Raw genomic sequence first — 25,661 nt, forward strand, 5'->3', positions numbered from 1 at the left:
TATGCAGATGAGTTGAACAAAAAAATCTTGCTTGAAAACAAATTGTATTTGTGTTTATGCGTATTGTTTGCCTGTATGGAAGCTTATTATAATGAGGTTGCTCTGGTGCAAAGTTAAAATTGCAAAAAGGAATAAACAATTAGTATCACTGGGCCCCCTAGAGGCTTTGGAAATAAGTGCAGTTGCCCCCCCTGCACCCTGATAGTCATTTCCTGCCATCAATACTATTTCCTGTCCCCTTGTGGTCCTATGGCATGACAAGTGACACACGCAGGGACATCCTGTTCTGCATCGCACCACTGTCTCCTATGGAGGCCTTTACCTGAAAGAGTTCCACCATTAGGTAACTGGAAACATTTCAAAGAAAATAGACTTTCTGTTCTCACTGCAGGCTCAGTCTGCTCACAGTTATTCCACATGACATCCTTGAGTGTTGCTCTTGAAAAAGATTCCTCTAAGGTCTCCAAATGTGCGACCCTGCCAACCTTGGTCATCTATTCTTAGACCACTCCCCGTAGTAGTGGTTAGCAGATCTCATTGTCATGGACTAAACCAGGCATTAGACCCCTTCATATTTCCATCCCCATAAACACAGAGTTATTAAGGCTTCTATTTGTAGGATCCTTTGAATGGAAAAATCCAGTAATTATAGCATTATCACCAAATCAATATGACATCCTGTTGTTTGAGTAAAGGTATTGATTTTACTGCATCGATTCCAAGATTACAAATTTAATTTATTTTCATGGGGTGCTGACTTTTCACCTTTATTTTAAAGCAGTGACAACATAATGAAGCTGCCGTAAATTTAATTACTAAATTGAATTAATGACCCACAGGCTAAGCTATTTTATGTAGACTATTTTATGTAGACTACTTTGACTTCATAGCTACAATTTTCTCCAGTCTGTTGGCAAGCTTGGTCCTCTCGCTGCTCTCATATAGCCTAAATAAGTGTTTTTATGGCAAAACCGACTTTCTATTGACTTTTCAACGAAAAACAGGAACTGTGAGTTATCTTGCAATATGCACATGAAATAAGCTGTTGAAAGTATCACAGTTCCTATTGGAGATCAGCGTTTTATATTGGAGCGTTTTATGATTGACAGATTTGGTTTGTGAGAAACTGCTTTTCGAAAGCTGTCACAGTCAACTTACTCATGAATATTTCTTTATAGCACCAGTTTTATTGCAAAAAGGGACTTTCAAAAGACTTTCACTGGACACTCCCCTAAAACCTTGGACGTGGATGTCTGCGTCTCTGATTGGTTGTGAAGCCCCAACCGACAACACCTGCTTAACTCCTTCATCCAAATTGACACCCGGGGCTCTGAGAAATATAGGCAGCATCCCTTCCAGCTCATGCATTCAGTCCCACAGCTGCCCCATAAGACACCGAGCCGCAGCTGAGCTGATCACTGATCCAAGGTGAACCCCTCACACACACAAACAAACAAACACACACACACACGCACGCACACACACGCACGCACACACACACACCCACACACACACACACACACACACACACACACACACACACACACACTGCAGGATCTTTGCTGGGAATCGTAGCACGGGGGACGCAATGTTGGTCAAACTGGCCGTGGCGCTGCTGGTTTTGTCAGTGCTGGAGCAAGTGGTGGGATCGGATAATATAGATATCCACGACAGCCTCCCGGAGAAGCCTGCGAGCCAGAAAGGACGCCTCTCCCTGCAGAATACAGGTAAGAACTACAAGTGTCAGTGGAGATAAGGAATGGGAAGATTCGGTGATGCAACTGCGCGCACATCTCCGTGGGGTTTGTCCGTACACGTGTTTCAGTGGCTGAAAATTAAACCATGCCGGGGACCCCTCCGGGCGATTTGATCAATCCGCAGCTTTTAAATTAAATCCAGGCGCCGTGGTGCACACTAGTGACCCTTTTTCGATTATTCAGAAAGACGATATTTTGTAAATACTCTCAGACAGAAACTCAATATGTTAGTAAACTATTAATAGATCGGCACAAGGTAATAGGTAATGTATACGGCAGCGCATCTAGGTGTGCTTGCGTGCTGGTGTACGTGTGCGCGTCATAGGTGACAGTATCAGTGTTTTCTGGAAAAGATCTGCATGTGTTGTGTCTCCAATGAATGCTGTGTGATGTGTTGAAGCAGGTTAGTGGAGCAGTCATGATTGTAGTAGTGTGGCTAAAGAAGAGCAGGAGTTTATTTCTTGACCCAATCTTCTGGGGGAAATATAGCGTAGAAACCATCCAAAGACACGCGTCTAACACACAGCACTAACCACATTGGACTACTGCCTTTTCGTTCAAACTGCTGGTTTATATTGGCTGATTGGTCGTCGTCGCCCCCCCTTATTGACAGCATGACTTGCGCCACACCACGTGAACCGGTGTCAAAATATTACAGCATCATTGTAATCTTGCCTCCGCATTGGAATAAAAACTATAAGGACAAACTCCAATGCAGGTCTCACAGCAGAGACCCTGGTAACACCACTGTGTAATTCAATGCACGTTGCGGCCAGGCTCGTACGATCCAAGCACATTCCCGTGATGCCAAAACAAGCACTGCTGACAGCGGCTCAGTCACTTTTCCTGCGCACTAAAGTTCAACTCAGTGCCTACAAACTCTGCCCCTTCCCCCTACCACCCCCAACAGAGGCTCTTTGTTGACAAGCGTGATTCTTAATAAATCCCATTTAATCCTGTATTTGCTTCACCTTTACGCGCCTGATGCGCACTTCCGACTGAAGGAAAACATTTTCTTACGCCCTTCAGTTATCAGCTTCGAGGCAGATCACGCGTGTAATTATGTTTTCACTCGAGTCAACACTCAGGGTTTTCGGAGCCAAACTGTGTAAGGCTGGTTTTGCTGCCAACCTAACGTGCAATTTGCCAGATTAATTTAAGAGTAATGTCACATAGGGTAAGCAGTAGTTTCTGTGACAGGTTCCCTTCTGGTAGATGGCTCATAATGCATGCTCTTACACAGCAATTTAGGGTTAAAAGAGACCTTAACTTTCACATGGTAATTTCTGTCCTCAGACATCTGTTTTATTCCTGTCTTTTGTGGCCACTGTAAAGAGAAAATGTCATTTTGGAGCCAGCCAGTGGTGTGCAGAAGCTCATATTATGTGTTCACATGACATATACTTAGATATTTTGCAAGTTGTTTTGCCTGCATGGCGGCTGTTTTACCCCTTCATGTAGCTAATGATGCACATTTTTTATACTGTCGATTTAGTGTGCAGTTCATCGTTGAATGCAAAAATTGGGAGACTTGTTGATGCACATTTATAGAAACGACTGCATTTGTGTTTTCATCCACTCCGTAGCAGTCAAGGCTATATCTGCAATGCACCATCCCATCTCAATGCTAGGCAATGCAGATGGACTGTGGTGCAGAATGACACAGTAATATCTGTCACCAGTCACAGTGTTCCTCTGCAGGAACCCCTCAGCCTGGGAAATTAGACTTCTCTCCCTTCCCTCCACCCTCCACCCGCCCTGCATCCCTTTTCTCTCTCTGACTCTAGGTCATGAACACACGAGCGAGCGCCTGTGTCTGTGGTAATAGTCGTACGCCACATCAGCTTTGTGATTTTGTGCAGCAATATGAAGCGGAGTTGTGTCTTCCAGCAGTAAAACTGTAACAATGTGCTGCCGTCTTTGCTGTGAACAGACGATAAGGTCCCTCCCCTAACCTGTTCTCTCTTTCCAGCTGAGATCCAGCACTGCCTGGTGAGTGCAGGGGATGTCGGCTGTGGTGTGTTTGAGTGCTTTGAGAATAACTCCTGCGAGATACGAGGGCTGCAGGAAATCTGCATGACGTTCCTGCACAACGCTGGCAAATTTGACTCTCAGGTACTAAACTAGTCTGTCTGTGTGTTTGCAAAAATGGTATAACCAGAGGCAACATTCCTCTTCACCGCTCCACACTTGTCATCTATGCACAGATGTGTTTACTTGTGCTTTTTGTATTATATATACATACCCACATTTCCTAGAAGTACGATCATGAATGTACGGTTCCCCTAATCTCTTTTCCTCTCTTGGGAGGTTCCCTTCCCTCTCATTGGATTGGTGCATGTACAGTTGGGATCAGGGGTCATGAGCCAATTGGCCGTACGCCTAGCGGACGCCGAAGACCTGCCAAGCCAGGCCTGACAGGGGTCTTAACATGTCTATAGGATCACATTCTGGGAATCTTTGGCAGTCAAATCATGCACAATTTACTGCTATTCACACAGAATTTCTCCACCCCATGCAGTTACACATTCAAAACAAGTTTGCTTTAATACAACTGCACATATTCACAAAATCTGCCTAAATGGGTGAAGTTCTCGAAAGTAGCAACATTATATTTTAATATGTTAAAGAAATACCTGTTGTAATTTATTGTCGTTTATTGTGTTTTGTAGTAATGTGTTTTTATTACATGTACAGCACTTTGGCTCGACCAAAAATCGCTTTTAAATGTGCTTTATAAATAAAACCTGATTTGATTTGATTTTGATTTGATACCTGAAGGTTTTTCTTTGGCCGACATGATCCAACAACTTCAGCTTGTCTTGAGAGTTTGCTCACAGTTTTATCTCTGCTGTGTTTTATAGGGGAAATCATTCATCAAGGATGCTCTGAAATGTATGGCACATGGGCTACGGCACAAGTTCAGCTGCATCAGCAGGAAGTGTGTGTCCATTAAAGAGATGGTGTTCCAGCTCCAGAGAGAGTGCTACATCAAACATAACCTGTGCTCTGCGGCTAAGGACAATGTGGCCGTCATGGTGGAGATGATCCATTTTCAAGATCTCTTTCCTAAAGGGTGAGTGGCTGCTCCGGACTGCATGTTTGGATAGATTTCTTTGGCCTGTCCCTTCTTCTTATCAAATCTCTGCTTGTGTACCTTCCCTACCTCCCTGTTCTGTTATTTCATGTATAGTAATAGTGCCATCCCATTTATTCCTGTTGTTTCCTAGACATTGGTCTTTATTGTGCTTCCAAATCACAAGCTTCATGTGAGTTATCTGCCTCTCTCTGCCCAGCCCATACGTGGAGCTGGTGAATATTCTCCTGAGTTGCGGAGAGGAGGTGAAGGAGGCGTTGACACGGAGCGTGCGGCTACAGTGCGAGCAGAACTGGGGGGCTTTGTGCGACAGCCTGAGCCTCTGCTCCTCCCTCGCCCCTTCTCCATCCGGCTCTGCCGTCGAACACCACCGCCAGCCCTTGACCTCCCACCCTGAGTCGGAGCACCCTCGCCCTCTGCGGCAAGGCGAAAAGGACAAACCGGCTAAAGCGGCTTTCAATGCTCACCCACGCAATCGCAGTCAGGGACCCCGCCGCCAGAGCCCAGAGGCTGGACTCGTGGCTGAGCAGGAAGACCCTGAGGCCACCGACATCCGGAGGTGAAAGCGCAGGAGACTGTCCCGACCTTTGATCCCATACAACGTTTAAAAACCACACTTGCAGACTTATGCACACAAACACAAATGAACACACCCTCACACACAAAAACACACTCTCGCACACTTCTTCAAACACACACACACAAATTCCCAGACAGACTGAGCAGAAGGAAACAAGCCCCGACCTTTTCCTGTCCTTATTCCGCCCTCTCCAGTCATTCCAGCAGTCCCACATGGTAAACTTGCAGGGTAATTGTGGTGTAGCTTGTATTGTTATGCCAGACTGTAGGCCACTATTTTTTTAGAAATTGAATAATAATTGTAATTATCATAATTATTTCATCTGTTAGGACTATTTAGGCTCTAATATAGCATTTCTCAAATCATACTTACTGTAAGATTTGATTATATTTGTATTATTTATTTTATTCTGTATGCAATGTTGAAGTATCAAAATGTACATAGAAATATACCTATCTATATTTATATAAACATGCATAAATATAGTTACAATATGCAATACTGATATACTATAGATGACATAGTATATGGCGTGCTGTCTGTCGTTCTCTTCACAGTATTGCACCCATCACACATTGGTCTGTAGATATGTAACATACACCATTTGTTGTTTCAAAAGTGGGAATGTGTATTATAATTATAGATACTTGATGATTAAATACAAAATTGTACAGGTTTCAAGTCCAGTTCTGGCACATATGAATTGTAGTGCATGATGGCCACGAAGCCAACAAACTTGTGCAAGTGAAAATCCACTCTAAAGAGGATGCACATGTAATACTATGAATATGGACATTTCACACTTGTATGTATTGATAAGTCTCTCACAAAGCTAATAATAAGAGAGCCGAGACTAATCTCTGATGTCATCCAGCACTGCTGTCTGGACAGCAATGAATGGGAGACATGGACTCTTTGTTATTTTTATCAAAAAGTGTCACGGCGCTCCCATTCATTGTTAATGGAGCTTCAGAAACTCTGCCCTGGTGACATCACAGATTCATTTCATGTGTATTCTTTCAGGAGACATTATTGTTCTTTTCCACAAACAAGAATTTAACTGTCAAACCTTATACATTGGTTTTCCATCTAGCTATTGGTGAACTGCAGCAAAGAGAGGATGTTCAATCAAGTCCTTTTCAAATGTAAAATCACACACATCAAGGTGCCTAAACTTGTTATTGTCCACAGTGACCGCCTCTCTGTGATTTAAGTGAATGGATGATACTGTGTCATGGGGAGATTTCATGTTGAAGCTATTTAACGATGATGTTGAGCCACAGAAGTCTTAGATTTTGCACTTTGGATGATTGTTAGTCCGTGTTGGACTGCTGCAGGTTAAGAAATAAGACCAGGTTTCAAGAGCAGTCGCCCTCTAATCAGAGCTAACTGTACAAGATATTTAATTTGATCAAACCTGGTTTCCTTATCAACTAAAGCACCAAGCCTCTATCCCAGCATGCCCCTTAGGACCAGATTGAGCCCCTTCTTCAGAAGATTGAGGTGTCCCAATGGGCAGGAAAGAGGCTTTAAAGAAACCCTCCAGATCTCTAAATTATCCCTTATCCCTCTCTGGTCCCTTACCTAGTTCAGGAGAGACATGAAGGCCTGTTATTCTACCCGTTAGAGCCGCAGGCAACGCAGCAAGGAACCAGGAACTGGGTTAAGTCCACACACGGGGGCTCTGGCGCTGTTATTCTAAATGTTATATTTACCGAGGCCACCAGAGAATTCCTCTGGGCCACAGCCAAGAGCGAGCAACTCGGAGAGGCAAAGAGGAGTGCAGAAAAAAAGGAGACTTATTTTTTATGTGATGATTCACTCCATCTTGACTTCTCCTAGTACTCTTCTCTCCCTGCTTTAATTCACAGACACTTATTTTGACCATTTCAGGCCAGTCTTACTCTTTAAGCTGTGGAAGTGCAGCTTGTGAGCACATTACACCACATGCCGGGGAGCGATTTGTGCAAAAAAAAGAAGCTAAAACCTGCGCAGACTTTGTGGCTCAGTTTTTTTTCTACTTTATTTTCCTGATGTACTTACATTAAGGTTATTTCCTCCCAATCCTTTAGAGAGTATTATAAGCTCTGTGGATTTGAATCATCAGTGAGGCTTTCAGGCTTTTCTTTTTTTATTGGAAGTTGGGATTCCTGTGACATCCCAGCATGAGACATAAGCTAATCCTATTGAGAATGTACTGTATGTGTGTGTAAAGTAACAATCTGTTCAGCTCTGTCATTAGGTTTGATATGGCTTTTTGTGATAATGTAGTGGCTTGAATGGCTTTTTCTTTATGTGTTCAGAGGAAATAAAACTAATCACGTTTCCGGTATTGTTAGTGCTCCATCACGACGTGTTTTCCTCCGTTAAGCACAAGGACTCTTCTTCCACCGCTGAAAATACAGAACATGGTCTAGAAGTTTGTAACTCACCTAAGACATTGGGCATTTGATCCTACAAATATCTTTGGACTCATGAAGTCAAATGTATCTTGTTATCATTAAAATATTTTTGTCTGTATTTTGTACATGTGTCTATCACTATAGTATTTATTTAACCCTCCGGTTTTTCCCTTGCTTTGGTGTTCGTGGTCAAATTTGACCTGTCTGTTTTATGCTCTTACAACCATTAATCATCACCACATTTTATCTAACACCCTTTTAAGCTGTAAACAATGTATCAGACTACTGGTTTACATAAATAACTGCATTAAATATACAAAGAATAGACACTGGTAATGTATTACAAAATGAATATTTAGTCGATTTTGGTGTGTGCTTTCTGATGGAAGAACCTTATCTAGGGTTTCCTATTCATTTCCTATGGCGGTCATTTGACCAGGTACATCATAGGTGTTAAAAAGTTGATGAGGCCACTCAAAATTAAATACAAATAAATCAGCAATTTGATATGTTCAAATGCCTACTGTAGAGGATATCATAAGGCCTTCAAATGTAAAACAGAACATTTATGATTGATGAAAGTAGTAAATCTGACCCGAACAGAACAGAAGGATTTCATTGAAGTATGGCATAAACACCATGACAAACACATTCTTGTGGCACAGTATCAGATAAGAAGGTTGTCTCAGGTATACACACAAGTTAAAAGACACCCCATCTGCCTCCGTCTAACTTGACGCCTCTGACAGTGAAATACAGACTGTGTTTAAAGTTTCAAGGACTGGAAATATCCTCCCTTTTGAAAGGCCTAAACACTGATGTCAGCTGCTCTGGATTGTAGGCTATGCTTGGGCTTGGTTCAGGGTGTCAGTTTTTATGAGTTGTCCCCACAGTGTACATTGCCTCACTAAACATTTAGACAGTGCTCTGATTTGAATGGTGGACTTCCAACTGTCCTTCTGCAGCTTTAAGTCATTCTAGGGTCAAGTTAAGTGTGCTGAGGCCTTTTGCCCATACATGGGAATGTGAGACACAAAACCTTTGGTTCGTTTTTTTTTTATGTGTCTACGGTGTGGCAGGAAAGATAAAAAGCAACATGCCACATAACGTATCTTACAACCTAAGTAAGTGGTATCAGCACCTCTGCAGTTCATTGTGAATCTGCCACAATGCCACAGTTAGCCAGCCTTCTCTGAGTGTGTAGTGAAAGTTAATGACCACTGGGTGGTGACATTTCTCTTTGTATTGACTTAAAGGCATATAGTGGGAGCATGAGAACATATTTAATTCAATATGGGTTGTTTTACTTCATGGAAGCTGCAAATGTTTTTAAAGCTGAAAATGTATAGTTATTAACCCTCTAAGGTGTAATCCCTTTTTTCATATTTTGGTTCACCTGGTCTTTTTGTGTAGAAATCCTTGTATAACCTCAACCCTGAAAGGCATAATCAAGTAGTATACATATTTATTTTCAGGACAAACTAAGCTATCACCATATGTTGGATACAAGGATGTCACATTAAGGAAGCATTGGTTGTCTCTTATAATTAGTTTTAAAAAGTGAATCCGAAGTGTCTAAGCTTCCTGTTATGCTCTGTTATCTTTGATTACAGGAAGTACATTAAAATAGTATGTCTCTAAACTACCTATTCAGGAACAACCAATGCATTTGTATTATGTTTTACATTAATGGAGGACTTGATTAAGTTGAGTTGAGTCATCACGAGGGCTCAGCCTGTTGAAACACTATAATGTCTTCTGTGGCTCTTGAGGCGCTTTCTAATGTTCCAAACTTCCCTGATGACGTTATAAGGGTTATCAGAGTTTAGGTGACAATACTATTAATTTGTGTTATGAGAAGTCTAGCATTGTTGGACTTTGACGCAGATAAGAGTCTAAGAATCAGGATATCACATCCTCTACTGCTTCAGTTTCACCCTGGTATCACCAAATGACATGCGAGTAACAGGTCAATTTCTTAAGTATTCTTAAGCATGTTATCACTGCTCGTCCTTTTGCTTAACTTTCACTTTCATAATTTTACTCCATGACAAAGTCAGGTAAGGTAGTATAAAAGAAATTAAAACTGTATTAACTTATTTATGATGAAAGATCAGGACTGTTTGTGTGTTATTGACTTATTGACATTGACTAATTAACTTACATAGGAAACTTAAAGCTTCAGAAGGTAACATTGTAGAAGCCAACATAAGCAAACAAGCCTTTTTTAATATATCCATCTTAAAAACCCAGCCCGATGTTGCCAACACTTTTACAATGAAAGTAGCTAGCAGCACTAGCTCCAAAGATTGCTACATCTAGCAAGAAAGACGCCATTTTGGCAACACTGAAAGCCCGTCCCTTCAAGCCTCCATCCAAGGTCACTCCCCAGTAATTATCATTATGAATGTAATAATATCTTAATGAACATAAAAGACTAACAGGGCTTAGTTTTAACAGCTGTCAGGCTAACAGCTTGTTGTAGACTCCAGTGACATGCAATGAGTGCATGGGCAGGCAAGTAGACTTATAAAAGTCCTGCAACATCGACATTTACCAGATTCTTGTTTTTGACAAAGCATTAGGTTTATTCATTGCCGTCAGGATGTGAAGAGTGTTTCAACAAATACGCACCCATCCTGGCTTTAATTCAACATACTTATTTTAACCCGAACTGTGGTGTTTTTCTGTTTTTTCAAGTAGGTTTTTTTGCTTCAACATACTCCTCAAACACCCATTAGATCCTATTGACAGTTGCTTCTTTTTCAATTCTGTACCCTGTGAGTCCACAATCTTTACGTAACCCCTTGATGAAATAACACACTTGATACGTGGCATAAAATCTCCAATTTTAGTTTTAAACTACAACTTTTCTTGTTTACAAAAACATTGCAGGAATGACTGCACCATATTACTTTTGTGTTTATCCTAATATTACTAACTCATTTCCAAATACATTGGCACCGTCCTAACGGAAATGTGAGCTACAGTATATGCAAACACTCAAATTAATGCTGACATAGCAAACTGTGTGTTACGCTACAGTCAGGGAGCTGATATAAAGGCCACAGAGTGTAGTGGGATACATTGTGTAAGAGAAATTATGCTGTGTCACAATGTTGTAACAATGCATTGCGTCTGAGACCGATGACCTCCTGGCCATTGGCTGCCGGCTGGACTAGACATCTCCCAGTTTGCATGGTTGGTATGACAACCAAGCTCTATCAATATGGAGGCAGTAGATCACATCTGAGAGGAGGCTGAGCAGCAGAGAGAGAAGCAGAGAAACCTGAGACAGTCGGCCTTGTCTGCTTTGTGAACATCTACCCTGTGTTCCAGTGAGAACTAATGAATTAATGACTGGGTGCCTAAGTTCCATGGATGAATCATTAAAGAACCTTTAGGGGTGAATGGGTGCACCCCACTTCTGTCTATACTGTTGGGTCTCAGAGAGAAGAATGTCCTATGGTACAACACACATTTTATAAACTGCGTGTTGAATAATCATGTGTAATTTGTCTGCATTAAATGAGTGGAACCTCAGCAGCAAGGCTCAGTTTCACTGGGGAATACAGAGCGTGGTGCTCTTAGGGAAGAAAACGCTGACACAACTCACTGTGCTCAAATTACTGTCGCCCTCAAAAGACCAGGCAGCAGCATATATAAGATGGTGGATCCCAGCACACGTTCTGAGACGCTTAACCTTGCACACACTATACTGGCCTGGGAAATATTAAACAAGTAACACCTGGAACAGCAGTCTGTTATTTTAAAAAGAAACCAGAAGCTCAAGACACGCCGCTGTGTGTGTTGTTAAACCACCCCAACAGGCCCTGCTGCACACAGGAGTGGGGTGGGGTGATGTGTGCTGTTACTACAGGATACAAATGAAGGGTGGGTCCGCCTTGGGGAACACTGTGTTAACAAGAATAAGCTCTTTCAGGGAGATGTTTCATGGCACAGTTATGAAGATAGTCTTTTTGAGCTTGCTTTGAAACTCGCTTCCTTAAAAAGGCACATTTGCTAATGCTTTCAGAGACAAAATGGCCAACAGTTATTGGCATAGTACTAAACTACACAGCATTTTTTGATCAAGTATTCATGTTAATATGAGACAGGACCCCACACATGCCCTTAAATAGTGTCCACAATTAAATATGACGTTTACTAGGACTTTATAAATGAGTATTTTTTGCTTGAGCTTTAACACAAGTAATGTTACGCCTCACTTGAGTAATGTATACTGTAGGTCTTGCAAGACTAATTCTATTGAACAGGATACTCTTTCCTCTCCTGGTGAGGGATTATTAAGAGTTTAATGAATTGGCTTCAGCAAGGAGAGACCATAACTAAGTGAGGTACTGGCTATGTGTGAAAATATGTGTTATGTATTAACTTGCTGATATTGTGGTATGATCAATGTACAGCACGCATCTGACTAAAGTCAAATTGATCAAGCTTTCAAACTTGATTGTGTGCTGAATATAATATATACTTTTCCATAGACTGCCTCCAGTGTACAGAATCAAACAAAAATATCTATATATCTATCTTATCCATTGCTTTTTTCAGGACCTTACTGATACACAACACACCAATCAACTGCTGTAGGCGTATGTAATAGAGACAAATATTTGCTTAGCCAAATCAACACAACTGCATTTAAAATAAATGCAAATACCAATCCTAAACCTTGCATTTTAACCCTTTCCACTGGCCTTAAGTAATCACATTTGTGTCTTGGTTGATATAAATTAGCTTGGATCTTTAATGTATTTGCTTTGCATTACAACGAAACTCCTCCCATTGATTGCAAGGCATCCTTATTTGGGAGGAGAACGTCTTGAGGGCATGTGCCATTCATTGAGAATGACTGATGTGGGCGTGGCCAAATGGCAAACATCCTATCAAATGTCAGATTTCAGTAGAATGGACGGGGCTTGTGAGGGAAATCCTGACCCACACAGTGGCTGGTGGCTGATGGTGTGGGCGGGGCTTGTAGACGGAAGTGTCTCCCGACTGGTCCAGCTGTCATCGAGAAGAGAGAAGAGACCATTTACACCGGCTGCCTAGGAAATGCAGAAAAAGGGAAAACGCTAAAATATGTTAACATCTAAACAATAAGGTCATGACGCCGAACTGAAGGTAACTATGCCCGACATATCACTAAATGCACATGTTTGTCGATACGTTGGAACAACCGTCGACGTTGCGTTGTGTTATTTCGAGATGTAAAAATGATGACAAGGTTTGGTAGGCTGTGTGTGACATTGAACATACAGGACACGAAACAGACGAGGTCGTTTAAAGAGATTTACACCATTTCTAACCACTCATGTCATGTAATACTCTGCCGTGCTGTCGTTGGTAACGCTGTCGTGTAGGTTACTGACATTTAAAGGGACGTTGTAGCCGTGTAATTCGTTTATGGCTTCCCAGCTGCTTTGCAAATATGCTACAGCGTCTCTGCGGTATCGGCTATTATCCTAGCCTAGCGGCTCGGTGAAGGGAGCTACCCTAGATTCAGAACAGACAGGAGACGTCATCAACATTTTCCTGTATTTAAATGGTCGCGTATGAGGAGGTCATTGCTGAAAAGGGAAGATTATTCGGTAAGTGTCCATGCTGTAAGCCACCACAGCGCTTATGCGTTCACGGATGCACAGTAATGCATAATCGTACTTTAAATTTGACTGCTGGGATCTGCATGATTAAAAGGGCACATGGAAGGTGGCGGAGCAGCTGTTAGCTTGCTGCTAGCTGCGTAACGACCTTTAGAGACGTATAAGCTTCACCAGGCTGTTAGCTGCCTGCGCTGGTTAGGCTGGGTGTTTTCCGTGGTTAACTGCCTGCTACCCCGGTGTTATATTTCATTCAGGCCTCCAATGGCCTAAAGACTCAATGATTTAATCTCATTGATTGCATCACAAGACCAGACAGGGTGCAGCCCAAGCACATTCACTGGTTAAAGCGAGGCTTGTTTTTCTAAATTTTGTTTTAGATGCCAGATCAACTTGAGGTCTAACAGCCTTATGCTTATTGTCACCCATTCCTCCTCCCTTCCCTGCCCCTCCTCAACCCACACATTAGAATAAAGAAGACGGTGAAAGCCAGAAGTGAATTGAAGATTTACTGGCTGTCCTAAATGGGGGACTACGGGTTCGGAGTTCTGGTGAAGAACAGCAGTGGTAACAAATCTGCTTTCCCTGTAAGGATCCCTCCTCACCTTCAACCCCAGCACCCTCACCACCCTTCCAACCCCCCCAGCCCCCCTTCCTTCGTAAACAACACCTGCTCCACCAATGGGGGCAGTGCTTGGCTGTTCCCTGCTGTAGCCCAACACAGTAACATGCAAGATGAGATTCTGGAGTCAGACAAGTCCAAGGCCTTGGACCTCCAGGACATGCAGGATAAGTCTCAGGTCCAGTCCCAGCCTCAGGCCCTGTCCCCGGGCCAGCAGGAGGCTGGGGGAGGCCTAGGAGAGCTCGAGGGAGGTCTTCCCGAAGACGGCCCATTAGAGAAGGGTTCTTTGGAGAGCAGTGGTGGAAAGGAGAAGCTGAGGATGGAATCCCCTGTGCTGAGTGGGTTTGATTACCAGGACAGCCTGGGTATGGGTACAAGCTGTGCACAATCCACCTCCTCATCCTCCCTGACCAGCTTTAACAACTGGTCCCCCGGTGTCCCATCCACCCAGTCTCCAGTGGTCGGAGAAGACGTGGGAGGGTTCTTTGGGCCCACTGGCTCCAACGCCAACGGACCTCCCCTGCTGTTCCAGAACTTCTCTCACCACGCTGGGCCTGGCTTTGGAGCAGGAGGTAGTTTCTCCCCGCAGATTGGACCGGTCTCCCAGCACCACCCACCCACACCTCACCCCCAGCACTACCACCCACACGGTCAGGGGGTCCCGCAGCAGCACCGGCGCTCCCCAGCTAGCCCTCATCCACCCCAGCCCTCCTTCCCTCCGCATCCCCACCGCTCCGGACCGTTCACCCAGCTGCCCCACCTCACTCCTGCCCAGAGCAAACCCCCTTCACCTTGGGGAAGCTACCAGAGCCCCTCCACTCCCACCTCCACCTCCTGGAGCCCCGGTGGTTATGGCGGCTGGGGAGGCACGCAGGGGGTCCGAGAGTACAGGCGTGGGGTAGGTGGAGGCATGACGGGTCTTAACTCCATTTCTCCGCTGAAGAAGTCCTTCCCCAACAATCAGGTAGATTTCATGACTCATCTCAAACATAATATATTCGCATATTTGTTATAATAGCACACGATGCATATGTTTCGTAAACATGTTTGAAACTCATCCAACTGTCTTCACAGGTTCCCTCTCAGAAGTTCCCCAGGAATAGCTCTGGTTTCAATCACAAAGGCTGGGTAGAGGACAGCATGAGCCGCAGTGACAGTGTCTACCCTTTCCAGGTGAGCATATCGCATGTCATATTGTAGGATCCAATTCGCAGTAAGCACAAAATTGTTAAAGGAAAGATATTTATCAAAATGAATTAAGAATTACGGAGCTGCAGAGATGTCCCTGCCTGCAAACCAGAGGAGAGAAATATTTGCTTGGTTAAAATGTCTAAAAAATGAGAATTATATCATTTCCATATCATGGATCATATCACAATAAGATCTTCTTTTTTTTCACATCATGCGCCAATAATCCCAGGTAATACTCTGGCTTAAGGGAATATCTTGGTGTGATGCCTAAAGGAACAAAGTTTAGTTTTAGTGTGGCCTCCAGGGGCAAATGATGTTAATCCTATTAAACACGCTCATCTGTCTCAAATACAACAAATAGGCCATTGACCAAAGCGGGATGCGTGACAGTTAAGCCAACTAAACGGATGAATTGAAACTTATTGTGTGTGCTTATGTGAGCTCTTATCTAGATCATTGCATTGAAGGAGAGCAGTGTTATCATCTTCCCTCATCACATGGTCTTCCTCTTGTCCTGATTTGAGAAGTCTTGTGCTCGGCTGTAGCTTTGCATGCTCTCAACCCATTTAGATACACTGAAGCACCCTCACTTGTGTTTTGTATTACATATCAAAGCTTTTCAGTGTTGTTTGAATTGATTAAAATGCTAATATATAATTTAACCTTCAGCTATTCAATTAGAATTTGTATTGATCTGAAATTAGCCAAGTGGAAGGATGATATTTTGTAGCCCCTTAACTAGCATATATTCTTATATCTTATGCTATTGGATACAGGAAGAAGATCTTATCATATTGCAGAGATATGCAGGTGATTTTGTGTTGCATACTGGGCTCCATTTTCTGTTTACAGTGCTATCCGATGAAGTCTCTACGGGGATCATCTATGCAGCTTTTTATTAGCTTTTAGCATCATGGCAAACTATGTCAGCGCTCTTGCAGCTTTAGATGGTGATGTGGGAAATGAGGAGGCTAATTGTTGTCTTCCTTTTTCAGCAGGAGCGAACACGGTCCTTTGATGGTTTCAGTATGCACTCTCTGGAGAACTCTCTGATTGACATTATGAGGGCTGAGCAGGATTCCTTGAAAGGTTGGTTCCCACACTACCAAAAGGGAGGAAAGGATACTTCTCCTCAGCAATAGCTCTCCATAAATACAGCAATGTGTTGTATGTATTTGACAGCAAGTGGAAATTGGGAATTATTTTCACCTTGCTAATTGTGTTGAAGGCAGTTTGAACGTGCATTGTGCAGTTCTACACGTATCATAATTAAGATTTTCAGTAACTCATGAAAATAATTACCTTCAGCCTTTTTGCAGACTCTTCATCTTCACTTACTCCCATTAATAAAACAATTCGGATGATTTTTGTTCCAGTCAATCTTATAAAGCTCAATTTCCATCACAGCCATTTGATACTAATCTGTGCAAGCGGATTCTTGTGCTTTCTTTTTTACAGCAACAAATCTATTTTCGAATAAATATTGTATTTCCTAGAATGTGTTGATTTGCAAACATGCACTTTTGTACATGTAAGAATAAGCTGAACTACATTTGAGGCACTATTGGATTTTTCTACTGATATCTTCATTCTTATCCCAATTGTGTGCTATTATGATCTTTTTCTTTAGACACAGAAAAGAATGCATTAAGATGAAAAGAACATTATGTGAAAGGTGAAGGAGTTAAATGTCATGAAATGGTGTTCTGAGGCCTCTCCTGTTTCTGTCATGTAGGACGCTACAACTTCTCTCACCAGGGAGGAGACGGGCCTCTACCTATGAATGGTATGTAAATGACATGCACACAAATATGCAGTGCTGAAGCAGAAGTCAGGGCTTGGAACTAATGTCTGCCAAATGCAGGAAGCAAGATCATAGACTAGGTCTTACTACCATTTAAACGTTGATAAGTTTGATAAGCTGACATAAAATAGAAAACAAAAGAGAAACCTATGGATATCACATGACCACATCTGAGATAAATCAAATGGCAAAATCATAAAATGGCTCGAGTCATGTTACTTGTTGTATACCTCTCTGAACTGCTGTGGTAGTTACAGTGACACACGACCAAAATGGCTGACTAAAAGGAAACCAGACCAGACCGGCTTCTTGGAGTAGGAAAATAATACTGCTGTCAGGGAGGTTCAGAGACGGGAGGGAGCAAATTCATTTCATCTCAAGTATGCTGTCAGAGACAGATGCTGTATGTTGTATTTATTTTGGTAGTGATATTGGAAATCCAGGCATCACTTTTCGGATGCAAAATTATAAGAATTATATTTATAAAATCAATGATTCAGTGTTTCTCAAGTAATGTGGTATTACTGAAAGTTTAGCACTAGAAACCATAGTAATAATGCAGGTATGCTTTATTTTGGTTTAATTGCATTAGTGATTAATTAGGCATTTAATTACTGTGGTGTACGATTACATGCCGTGCTGTCTTTCAGAAATATGTATTTATTCCAATTTCAGTGGGAATGTATCTCTCCTAAAGTTTTGAATGGATAGGTACATGTGATGAAAAGCATATTTGGCTTAGTGGATATTCAGTCTCTGTAAATATCAAATACACTCTCACACACTGAACTGTTGATCCTACAAATTAATTTCAAGCCCTGGCAATGTTTTACTTGCTGTCTCTTATTTTGTGCCAATTAAAAAAAAGAAGCCTTTTCAAGAGTGTTTTGTGTTGTTTTACATGCAGCGAGAAGTTATGGCAGAAGACGAGGTAAAGCTTGTGAATATGTCTTGATTCCTTCATTCATTTTGAATTTAGTAATCAGTAATGACTCCTGATGATGACCTTGTGGTTCTATCTTTTTGTTTGTCTGCTTGGCTGTTCAGTGTCAGTGATTTGACTTTAAATATTGTCAGGTTAAATCACATTCTTCTGTAGGGCGTGAAAGCCTTCCAATGTTGCCTGCTAAGACCTAGTAGTATTGTCTGTGTCATCAAAACTAGCAATCACGGCTGCTTCTATATGCATTTCTTGACATAATTTATTTACATCAAATTCCCCTCTAATTGTAATATTAATATTATTTCAAATAAGTAAGATTTGTTGTATAACCATGCTGGGGGTGAAACAATATGTATAATCCAGATTGTTATCTCCTCTAGGTCACTCGTCTCTGTTCCCCATGGAGGATGAGCGCTCTTTTGGAGAGGATGAGTCTGGGGACCAGGGTCTGGCTGGCCTGGGTTCAGCCCACTGCTTCCCCCACCTCAATGGTGAACGCGTGGAGCGATATTCTCGCAAAGTGTTTGTTGGAGGGCTCCCCCCAGACATAGATGAAGGTATGTAACTGGCTACAGAGGGTGGTTCTATTCTACACTGTTGTTAATCAAAAGCTGTACCAAACTTAAATATTGAACTTCTTTTGATGGTACCTGTAATTCTTGTGAGAGATTTTAATATCATTACCAATAATTTATTGTAATGTAAATGTAGTCATATCACAAATATTGTTAATTCAACTTTAGTTCCTCTCTTCAGCTTTCCTTTTCATGAAACTAAAAACATAATTTAGTTTTGACGATTTGGTTTACACAAGGGCCACAATTGCTGATGTCAATACTTTTTCATATTAAAGTGGCTTATGTGCTTTTATGTAAGGGTGGGCAGTTTAAATAAGTCAGGGTATGCATTTATTGTTTATTTACTACATGTTGTGCACTCTTTGGTGAATTACAAATGTAGAAGAAAAAAATATACTATTATAAGTAAGTAAAACTTTATTTATATATATAGAATCTATATTCCCCAAAAAATGTAGGTCTTTAGTATCTAAACATATTGGTATTGATCTGCCCACCCATAATCTTGAAGGCAGCTCTAATTACCATTACTGATTGTCTTGAGTTTCCTTTTCCAGATGAAATTACTGCCAGTTTCCGCCGATTTGGTCACTTGTTTGTTGACTGGCCTCACAAGGCAGAGAGCAAGTCCTATTTTCCACCAAAAGGTGAGTCAAACCAGTTGAACATTATATTTCTGCCAGCATGTTGACTCAACAGCAGTGTGATGATGAATATTTGCTCGTTATGCACACTCATTATTCTGTTTGTCCAACCTTTCCAGGATATGCATTCCTGCTGTTTCAAGACGAGAGCTCTGTGCAGGCCCTGATTGATGCATGCATTCAGGAGGATGGCAAGCTTTACCTGTGTGTCTCCAGTCCCACCATCAAAGACAAGCCTGTGAGTCAGTTATACTGTTTAATATTTTATGCTAGTTATCTGTCCTGCTCAGCAAAAGCAGACTCGCACAAATGGTGTAGTATAGTGTGGCTGGTCATTGTATCTCAGAAAGGATCTCTTTGTTTTGTTTAGCCCAAATGAGGACTTCACAGTGGTAATCCATCTGATACATAGTTTAAGTGTACTGCTCATTTTTAGTGCAACATATGATTGAAAAATAGATTGGTACACATGTGAAGGATCAAGTAATTGTGAGCATTGGAAGTACTTTTAACTGTAACGTTCATTTATATTTCTTCAGTGTACTTTTATGTAGATGTTTCAGTATTCTGCTAACAGCACAAAAGGAGAGAAAAGCGAAACGTAGTGACCTCACAAGTTGGTGCATTTACTGTATCATCATTCTAGAAGCTTCCTTTAAGTATCCTCCGCAACAACAACATCCTGCAAAAGCAGTGAAATAGAACCAAAGGAAGGTTTCAATACATATTGCATGAGCTGCAACCCACTTTCCTTTTTTACAATCCAAAATGGATGACTAGAGCTCAACTGAGGAAGATTGTTTTCTTGGTCTTGATTTTTGCAGGTCCAGATCCGGCCCTGGAACCTGAATGACAGTGACTTTGTAATGGACGGCTCTCAGCCATTGGACCCGAGGAAAACTATCTTTGTAGGAGGTGTCCCCCGTCCCCTACGTGCAGGTACGGGTGTGCCGTGACCCCTAAATGTTGTGCAGTTTCGCAGTTGTTCTGATCCCTATAACACACGTTTTGTATTGCTCTTCCAGTGGAGCTCGCCATGATCATGGACCGTCTGTATGGGGGAGTGTGTTACGCTGGGATAGACACAGACCCTGAACTTAAGTATCCAAAAGGGGCGGGCCGAGTAGCCTTCTCCAATCAGCAAAGCTACATTGCAGCCATTAGTGCCCGATTTGTTCAACTGCAGCACGGGGAGATTGATAAACGGGTGAGTCCATCTCCTATTCAGGTCTGTAAAAATGTGGAAGTTCATTAAATATTTATCTAAACCTATCTGACATGCTGCTGTGCATGCATTCAGACTTTTCTCAACCTCCATTTTAACACGGCTTTTCTGTCCTCCATTTCATCTCTGTTTCTCAGGTGGAAGTGAAGCCATATGTCCTGGACGACCAGCTGTGTGATGAGTGCCAGGGCACCCGCTGCGGGGGGAAGTTTGCTCCTTTCTTCTGCGCCAACGTGACCTGTCTGCAGTACTACTGTGAGTACTGCTGGGCAGCCATCCATTCCCGGGCCGGCCGCGAGTTCCACAAGCCGCTGGTGAAGGAGGGAGGCGACCGGCCGAGACACATCTCCTTCCGCTGGAACTGAGGCGAGAGGGCAAGGGAAGGAGAAGATGCAGGATCGGAGAGGGATTGAGAGAAAGGGGTAGTAAGGGAAGGGGTACGGGCTATGATATGAAAAATGAATGCACTTTTCTTTTAAGTTAACAAAAAAAAAAACATAATTTATTTTTTATTTTATTTTAATTGGGCCTTCTAAAAGAAGTAACTGCTAAGAAGAGAGTGAAATCCCATTTATGTTTTGACTTTAAGTGTGCATGAGCATATGGATGCATTAGATTTGGATTTAGATGTTTTCTGACTTGACTGTACTTTCTTTTCGTGTTAGCTGGCAAAGCTGCTTACATTTGTTGTCAAGAGTAACATAAAATTTTAGTGAGGTTCATCATACCTAAATCAGTATACTAACTATGGAAGTTGAGTTTAAGAAGGGTGCATTTTCTTACTTTTCGCTTGCAGGATTAGAAAACAACTGTACCATTTACCAAAGGTTGAGTGCAAATGGTTGGGTTGAAGAGAGGAGGAAAGCCGTTTCACACGGTCGTACGATTGAGTTTTCCAAGAAGCTCAGTGTATAGCATCTGGCCATGTCACAAAACAAAATCTCCCCTCAGTCTGGCACACGTGTTTCGATTGCTGGCATGAGTTTTTAGGTTTAGGTTTAAAAGTCGACACTTTGTAACCAGAAAGGGCAAACCAAAGATTGGCCTAAAACGCATCATCAAAAGCAGATATTGATCTGAGGGTTTTTCAGGATAATGTTGTGTCCTCTTGTCACTCGGCGGAGGAAAGGCTGGCGTTGTCTGGAGTTTCGGTTTGTGAGTGTCGGCTAATAAAGACACAGCCCTCAGGGCTCAGGTATTGGCAGTAGTATTTGCTCACTTTATATTGTCAGGGATATTAGCACTGGAAGCTAACATGCTAATGTAGTACAAACTAATGGGAATGCACAGTCCAGTCTCCCTGAGCTGTCCTCATGGTGTACCACTGCACGCTCTACCATGACTGGAGCTTCTATCACAAGTGTTGTGGTTGGATATGGTAGTAGCTAGAATTTGCTGTCACAGAGATAAAGATATTATTTTATACATGGCCTGCTGATTTTTGTACAGTGTTTTATAGCTGATTATTTTGTCATGAACATATATACATTTATTATGCACTACTTTTCTAAATATTTTTTTCAATAGTCATTTTAGGCACATTTTTCACAGATGGGAGAACTCCTTTTGCAATACCTCATTTTTTTCACTTGGTGAAAAATAATTTTGTACCTTTGTTACTAAGAGATCTGCATTTATGGTAAACTTAATTTAAAAAAGAAAATGAATGATATTAATATAATTTTCAATTAGCTTTTATATATTTAAGTGCTGGTAAATCTGAAAATTGTCTGGTGCATCGGTGTGATTCTGTAGATAAAAAAAAAGAAAAAAAGGCTATCTGTAGCCAGTCATATATGGATTCTCCTCTGTCCTTATAAACATAATTACAGGATCCTAAGGCATGACAAGACCTTTCTAAACTGATTTTGATAGTCTTGAAAATATATTCTGATATTTCTCTCCTAGGTGTATTCAATAAGATTATAAATAGGGTAAATGTTTTGGCTTTGGTCAATGTGAAATCTTCCCTTCTATCACCGGAGTGGATATCATCTGTTTGAATATTTAGATCCTCTTTCTGGGACTGCCTGTAAGTTCTACTTATTCTTGGCATGCATAATGTAATACAGAAATAACATGGCTAGTGTTAATGCAGGACCTAATGTAATGCACTAGATCTCCTTTTTAACTTTTTTTTTTCCTTATCTCTTTGAGATCACCTCTCTTGTAGCCTCTCTTTACATGATGGAGTCTGCCTTCCTTACACAGACATGATGTTTATGCAATCTACACAGTGACAACACTTTGGATGCGTTTTGTAATGTAGAGGACACTCAGTAGGACATAGGTATGGAGACTTGATCACTTGACCCCCTTTGTGATGTGGCATGCTTTGGGACATAACCTGAATGTGATTTAATGTTGCAAGTTAACTTTGAGCCATTATGTGCAATACTTATTCTTTCCAGAAACAAGTCTCCGCAGTGTAAGTCATTTAATCCATATAAATCATGCAGTCATTTACACATTATTTGTTTCCTATTGTTCATGCTGATGTCTGCAAGAAAAAAAAAAACTAATTTATACCTGAATTTATTTTTAAACATTAGTTTTGTGCTTATTTACTTATTTTGCTACTACCATGCTACTGTGATTGAAAACATTGTATATACTAGGTCGATAATGTATTTAGCATTTGCTATATTTTCAATTGAAATGTATAACTATCATTTTGATCAGATTTTTGTTATATTTTTGGGGTGATGTGTTAAACTCGTTGATGTGTCTAGTTTTTCTAATTGCTGTATTGTGCTCCACATTTTCAGATGAAAAGAATATTGATTATGTCTGTTAGTATTACTTGATTGCAAAATTTCAATAGTTTTTAATTGTATGCTGGGAAGGTTATATTTATTAACTTTTTTTTACCTGATATCATTTTGATTTTTATTAAGTCATTTCACATTTATACGTAAGTTCCAATTTTTATATTTTCTTCCTGATTAATTTACGCTACAATACAGACGTCAGTTTTTATAGTTGGTTTGTAGTATTGAAGTAAAACAAAAATCTAATGTCATATATTCATTTGCTGCCAACTGTTTGTAACTGTATGCATACATTTGAAGTATTTGTAATGTGAGTTGTTGAACGAATAAAACAGCTGTGAGGAAGAATTACACGCCTAGAGTTGATTCACAAAAAAAAGGTACTCTTTTCATTTCAGTATATTCAGAAAGGCTCTTTAAATTGATTTTTGCAGGGGATGTTTTATAGTAAATGGGAATCTAACACCTGATGCCATTGTTGTGTGACAGCCATTTTGGGGCACATCTGGTGGGTTGTGTTTAATTAGGTTAGTGGTATTTATAGGCTGAGGGTTATTTTAGGCCATGTTGAGCGCTTAGTTACCCTAAGCCCTCTGTCTTCTGTACCAACAAACATTTTCCAGTCTAATAAAAGGAAGTATTTTCAATACAATAAAAGTATACCCATACATGACAAAAGGTCATGAGATTTTATAACCCTTATACACATAAATATAATTCAACTTAATATCGAAAATGGATACAAAGTTTTCTATTAAAGGCATTTTAAATCAAGATTTTTTGTTAGCTGTATGGGGACTGGGAACCACAGTGCATTCTGGGGCATTGCAGCCATTTTAGGAGGATAGCGTCTATAGCAATGATGGCAGTCGTTAATACCCAACAGCAGTCACCTGTCATTTGTCAGCGGCATTTCATCCAAAATGAATAAAGTATACCCAACATCTGCTTATCATGCATAAATAAATGACCAGTATATGTATGCAAACTGCGGCATTTGATGTTTAATATCGAATCCCTGGTGAGGTGGTATGTGTTACTGTATTTGAGCTTTTCTCAACACTTTTAGTAAACTGGCTGTTACAGCTAGCAACATAACGGTGCCTACTGACTGAGACTGATGTTTAAAAGGTTTAAAGTGAAAAGTAACGCTACTTTGCTCGGCATACAGGTTAAGTGAATAGGTTGCTGGTATCCTCCCAAGATGGATGACTCGCCGTTGATGACGTCACATTCCCATGACCTATTAAGATGCATAAATTGATTAACTATGACATGTGATGCACTACAGTTGCATATAAAAATGTAAGAGTAGCAGCACCCTTTCCAACGTTAATGCATCAGAACTATAATAGTATAATTTTTCTGGAGGCTAGTTTTGCTGTAATACTTGACATACATAATAGTAATTAAAGACTGCTAAGATATTTGTCCTAAAGGTAAGCCTATGTGAGTTCTTCCTTAACTACTGCTTCTTCGGAAAGCTGATTATATTTCTCAGGTTGTAAACGTACCTTAGGCCTTTCATATCAGTTTATGGGTACTATAGGTGGAAGAAGTATTCAGATTATATACATGCATTACTACAGTATACAAATACCTAGTAAAAGTTCTGCATTCAAAAGTGTACTTAATTAAGTAAAATAAAAAAAAGTATTGTCAAAATATACTTCAAGTACCAAAAGTAACAATACTCATTATGGACAATGGCCATTTTAAATACCAAATACATCAAATAAGTGTATTTAACTAATATTTAAAGATACTTAAATGTAGTTGTTCATTACTTGCATTTGGTAAACGTTTGGTTAATATGAGATACTCTATTTACTGTACTAATGAATACAGTATTAGTTGATTTATATTTTGCATTAATAACCACAATCATCAATGTAACTACTCTCAGATAAATGTAATGAAGTAAAAGGTACATTATTTGCCTGCAAAATGTAATGGAGTAAAAGTGTAAGTAGCATAATGTGAACATACTCAAGTAAAGTTCCGTACCTCTAAGTAAATGTACTTAGTTACAACTTAGTTACATTCCACCCAGGGGCGCAGGTGAGATTTTTGAAATGGGGGGGACGAAACTGAGAGAAATTATTTTCACAATATTTACTTACTATTTGTTTTACTATATGTTTTACAATCATAAGTAACATTAACCGTAAGCTCAAATATGAACTGTTTCAAGATAGAATACAATACAATGTAAGTATGGATTAACAAATGAATTGGTATTTACCTTTAAGTGCAAGAAAGATAATTTATTAAGGTGTTTGAGGAAATAACAATTAATAATAAGTAAAAGTAGTCTATATATTACACATACGTATATGCATATTACAACGATCATGTGAACAAATATAAAAAACATCTAAATATATATATTTTTAATATAGGCCTAAATATATATATATATATAT

General features: G+C 40.7%; 2 protein-coding genes across 6 annotated transcripts; both read left to right on the forward strand.

Annotated features, from left to right (window-relative positions):
- The first annotated feature begins 1,386 nt into the window (after window positions 1-1,386).
- On the forward strand, window positions 1,387-7,948 carry stc2a (stanniocalcin 2a). The gene is made up of 4 exons (XM_034121025.1): window positions 1,387-1,727; window positions 3,730-3,872; window positions 4,622-4,833; window positions 5,054-7,948. The coding sequence occupies exons 1-4, from the start codon at window positions 1,589-1,591 to the stop codon at window positions 5,415-5,417; spliced, it is 858 nt and encodes a 285-aa protein (XP_033976916.1). The 5' UTR covers window positions 1,387-1,588; the 3' UTR covers window positions 5,418-7,948.
- A 4,884-nt stretch (window positions 7,949-12,832) lies between these two features.
- On the forward strand, window positions 12,833-23,586 carry LOC117475103 (cytoplasmic polyadenylation element-binding protein 4-like). Of its 5 annotated transcripts, none has more exons than XM_034121211.1 (12): window positions 12,833-12,981; window positions 13,927-15,043; window positions 15,154-15,252; window positions 16,266-16,359; window positions 17,006-17,056; window positions 17,982-18,005; window positions 18,398-18,574; window positions 19,153-19,242; window positions 19,359-19,477; window positions 20,064-20,178; window positions 20,265-20,446; window positions 20,602-23,586. In XM_034121211.1, the coding sequence occupies exons 2-12, from the start codon at window positions 13,982-13,984 to the stop codon at window positions 20,827-20,829; spliced, it is 2,241 nt and encodes a 746-aa protein (XP_033977102.1). In that variant the 5' UTR covers window positions 12,833-12,981; window positions 13,927-13,981; the 3' UTR covers window positions 20,830-23,586. The 5 variants fall into 5 exon arrangements, with proteins under 5 accessions (XP_033977102.1, XP_033977104.1, XP_033977105.1 ...); XM_034121213.1 differs by having other exon boundaries at window positions 16,269-16,359; XM_034121212.1 differs by having other exon boundaries at window positions 12,838-12,981; window positions 13,838-15,043.
- The last annotated feature ends 2,075 nt before the right edge of the window (window positions 23,587-25,661 follow it).

The sequence above is a fragment of the Trematomus bernacchii genome, unplaced genomic scaffold (assembly GCF_902827165.1).
Source record: "Trematomus bernacchii unplaced genomic scaffold, fTreBer1.1, whole genome shotgun sequence".
In the NCBI taxonomy this organism is placed as follows: domain Eukaryota; kingdom Metazoa; phylum Chordata; class Actinopteri; order Perciformes; family Nototheniidae; genus Trematomus; species Trematomus bernacchii.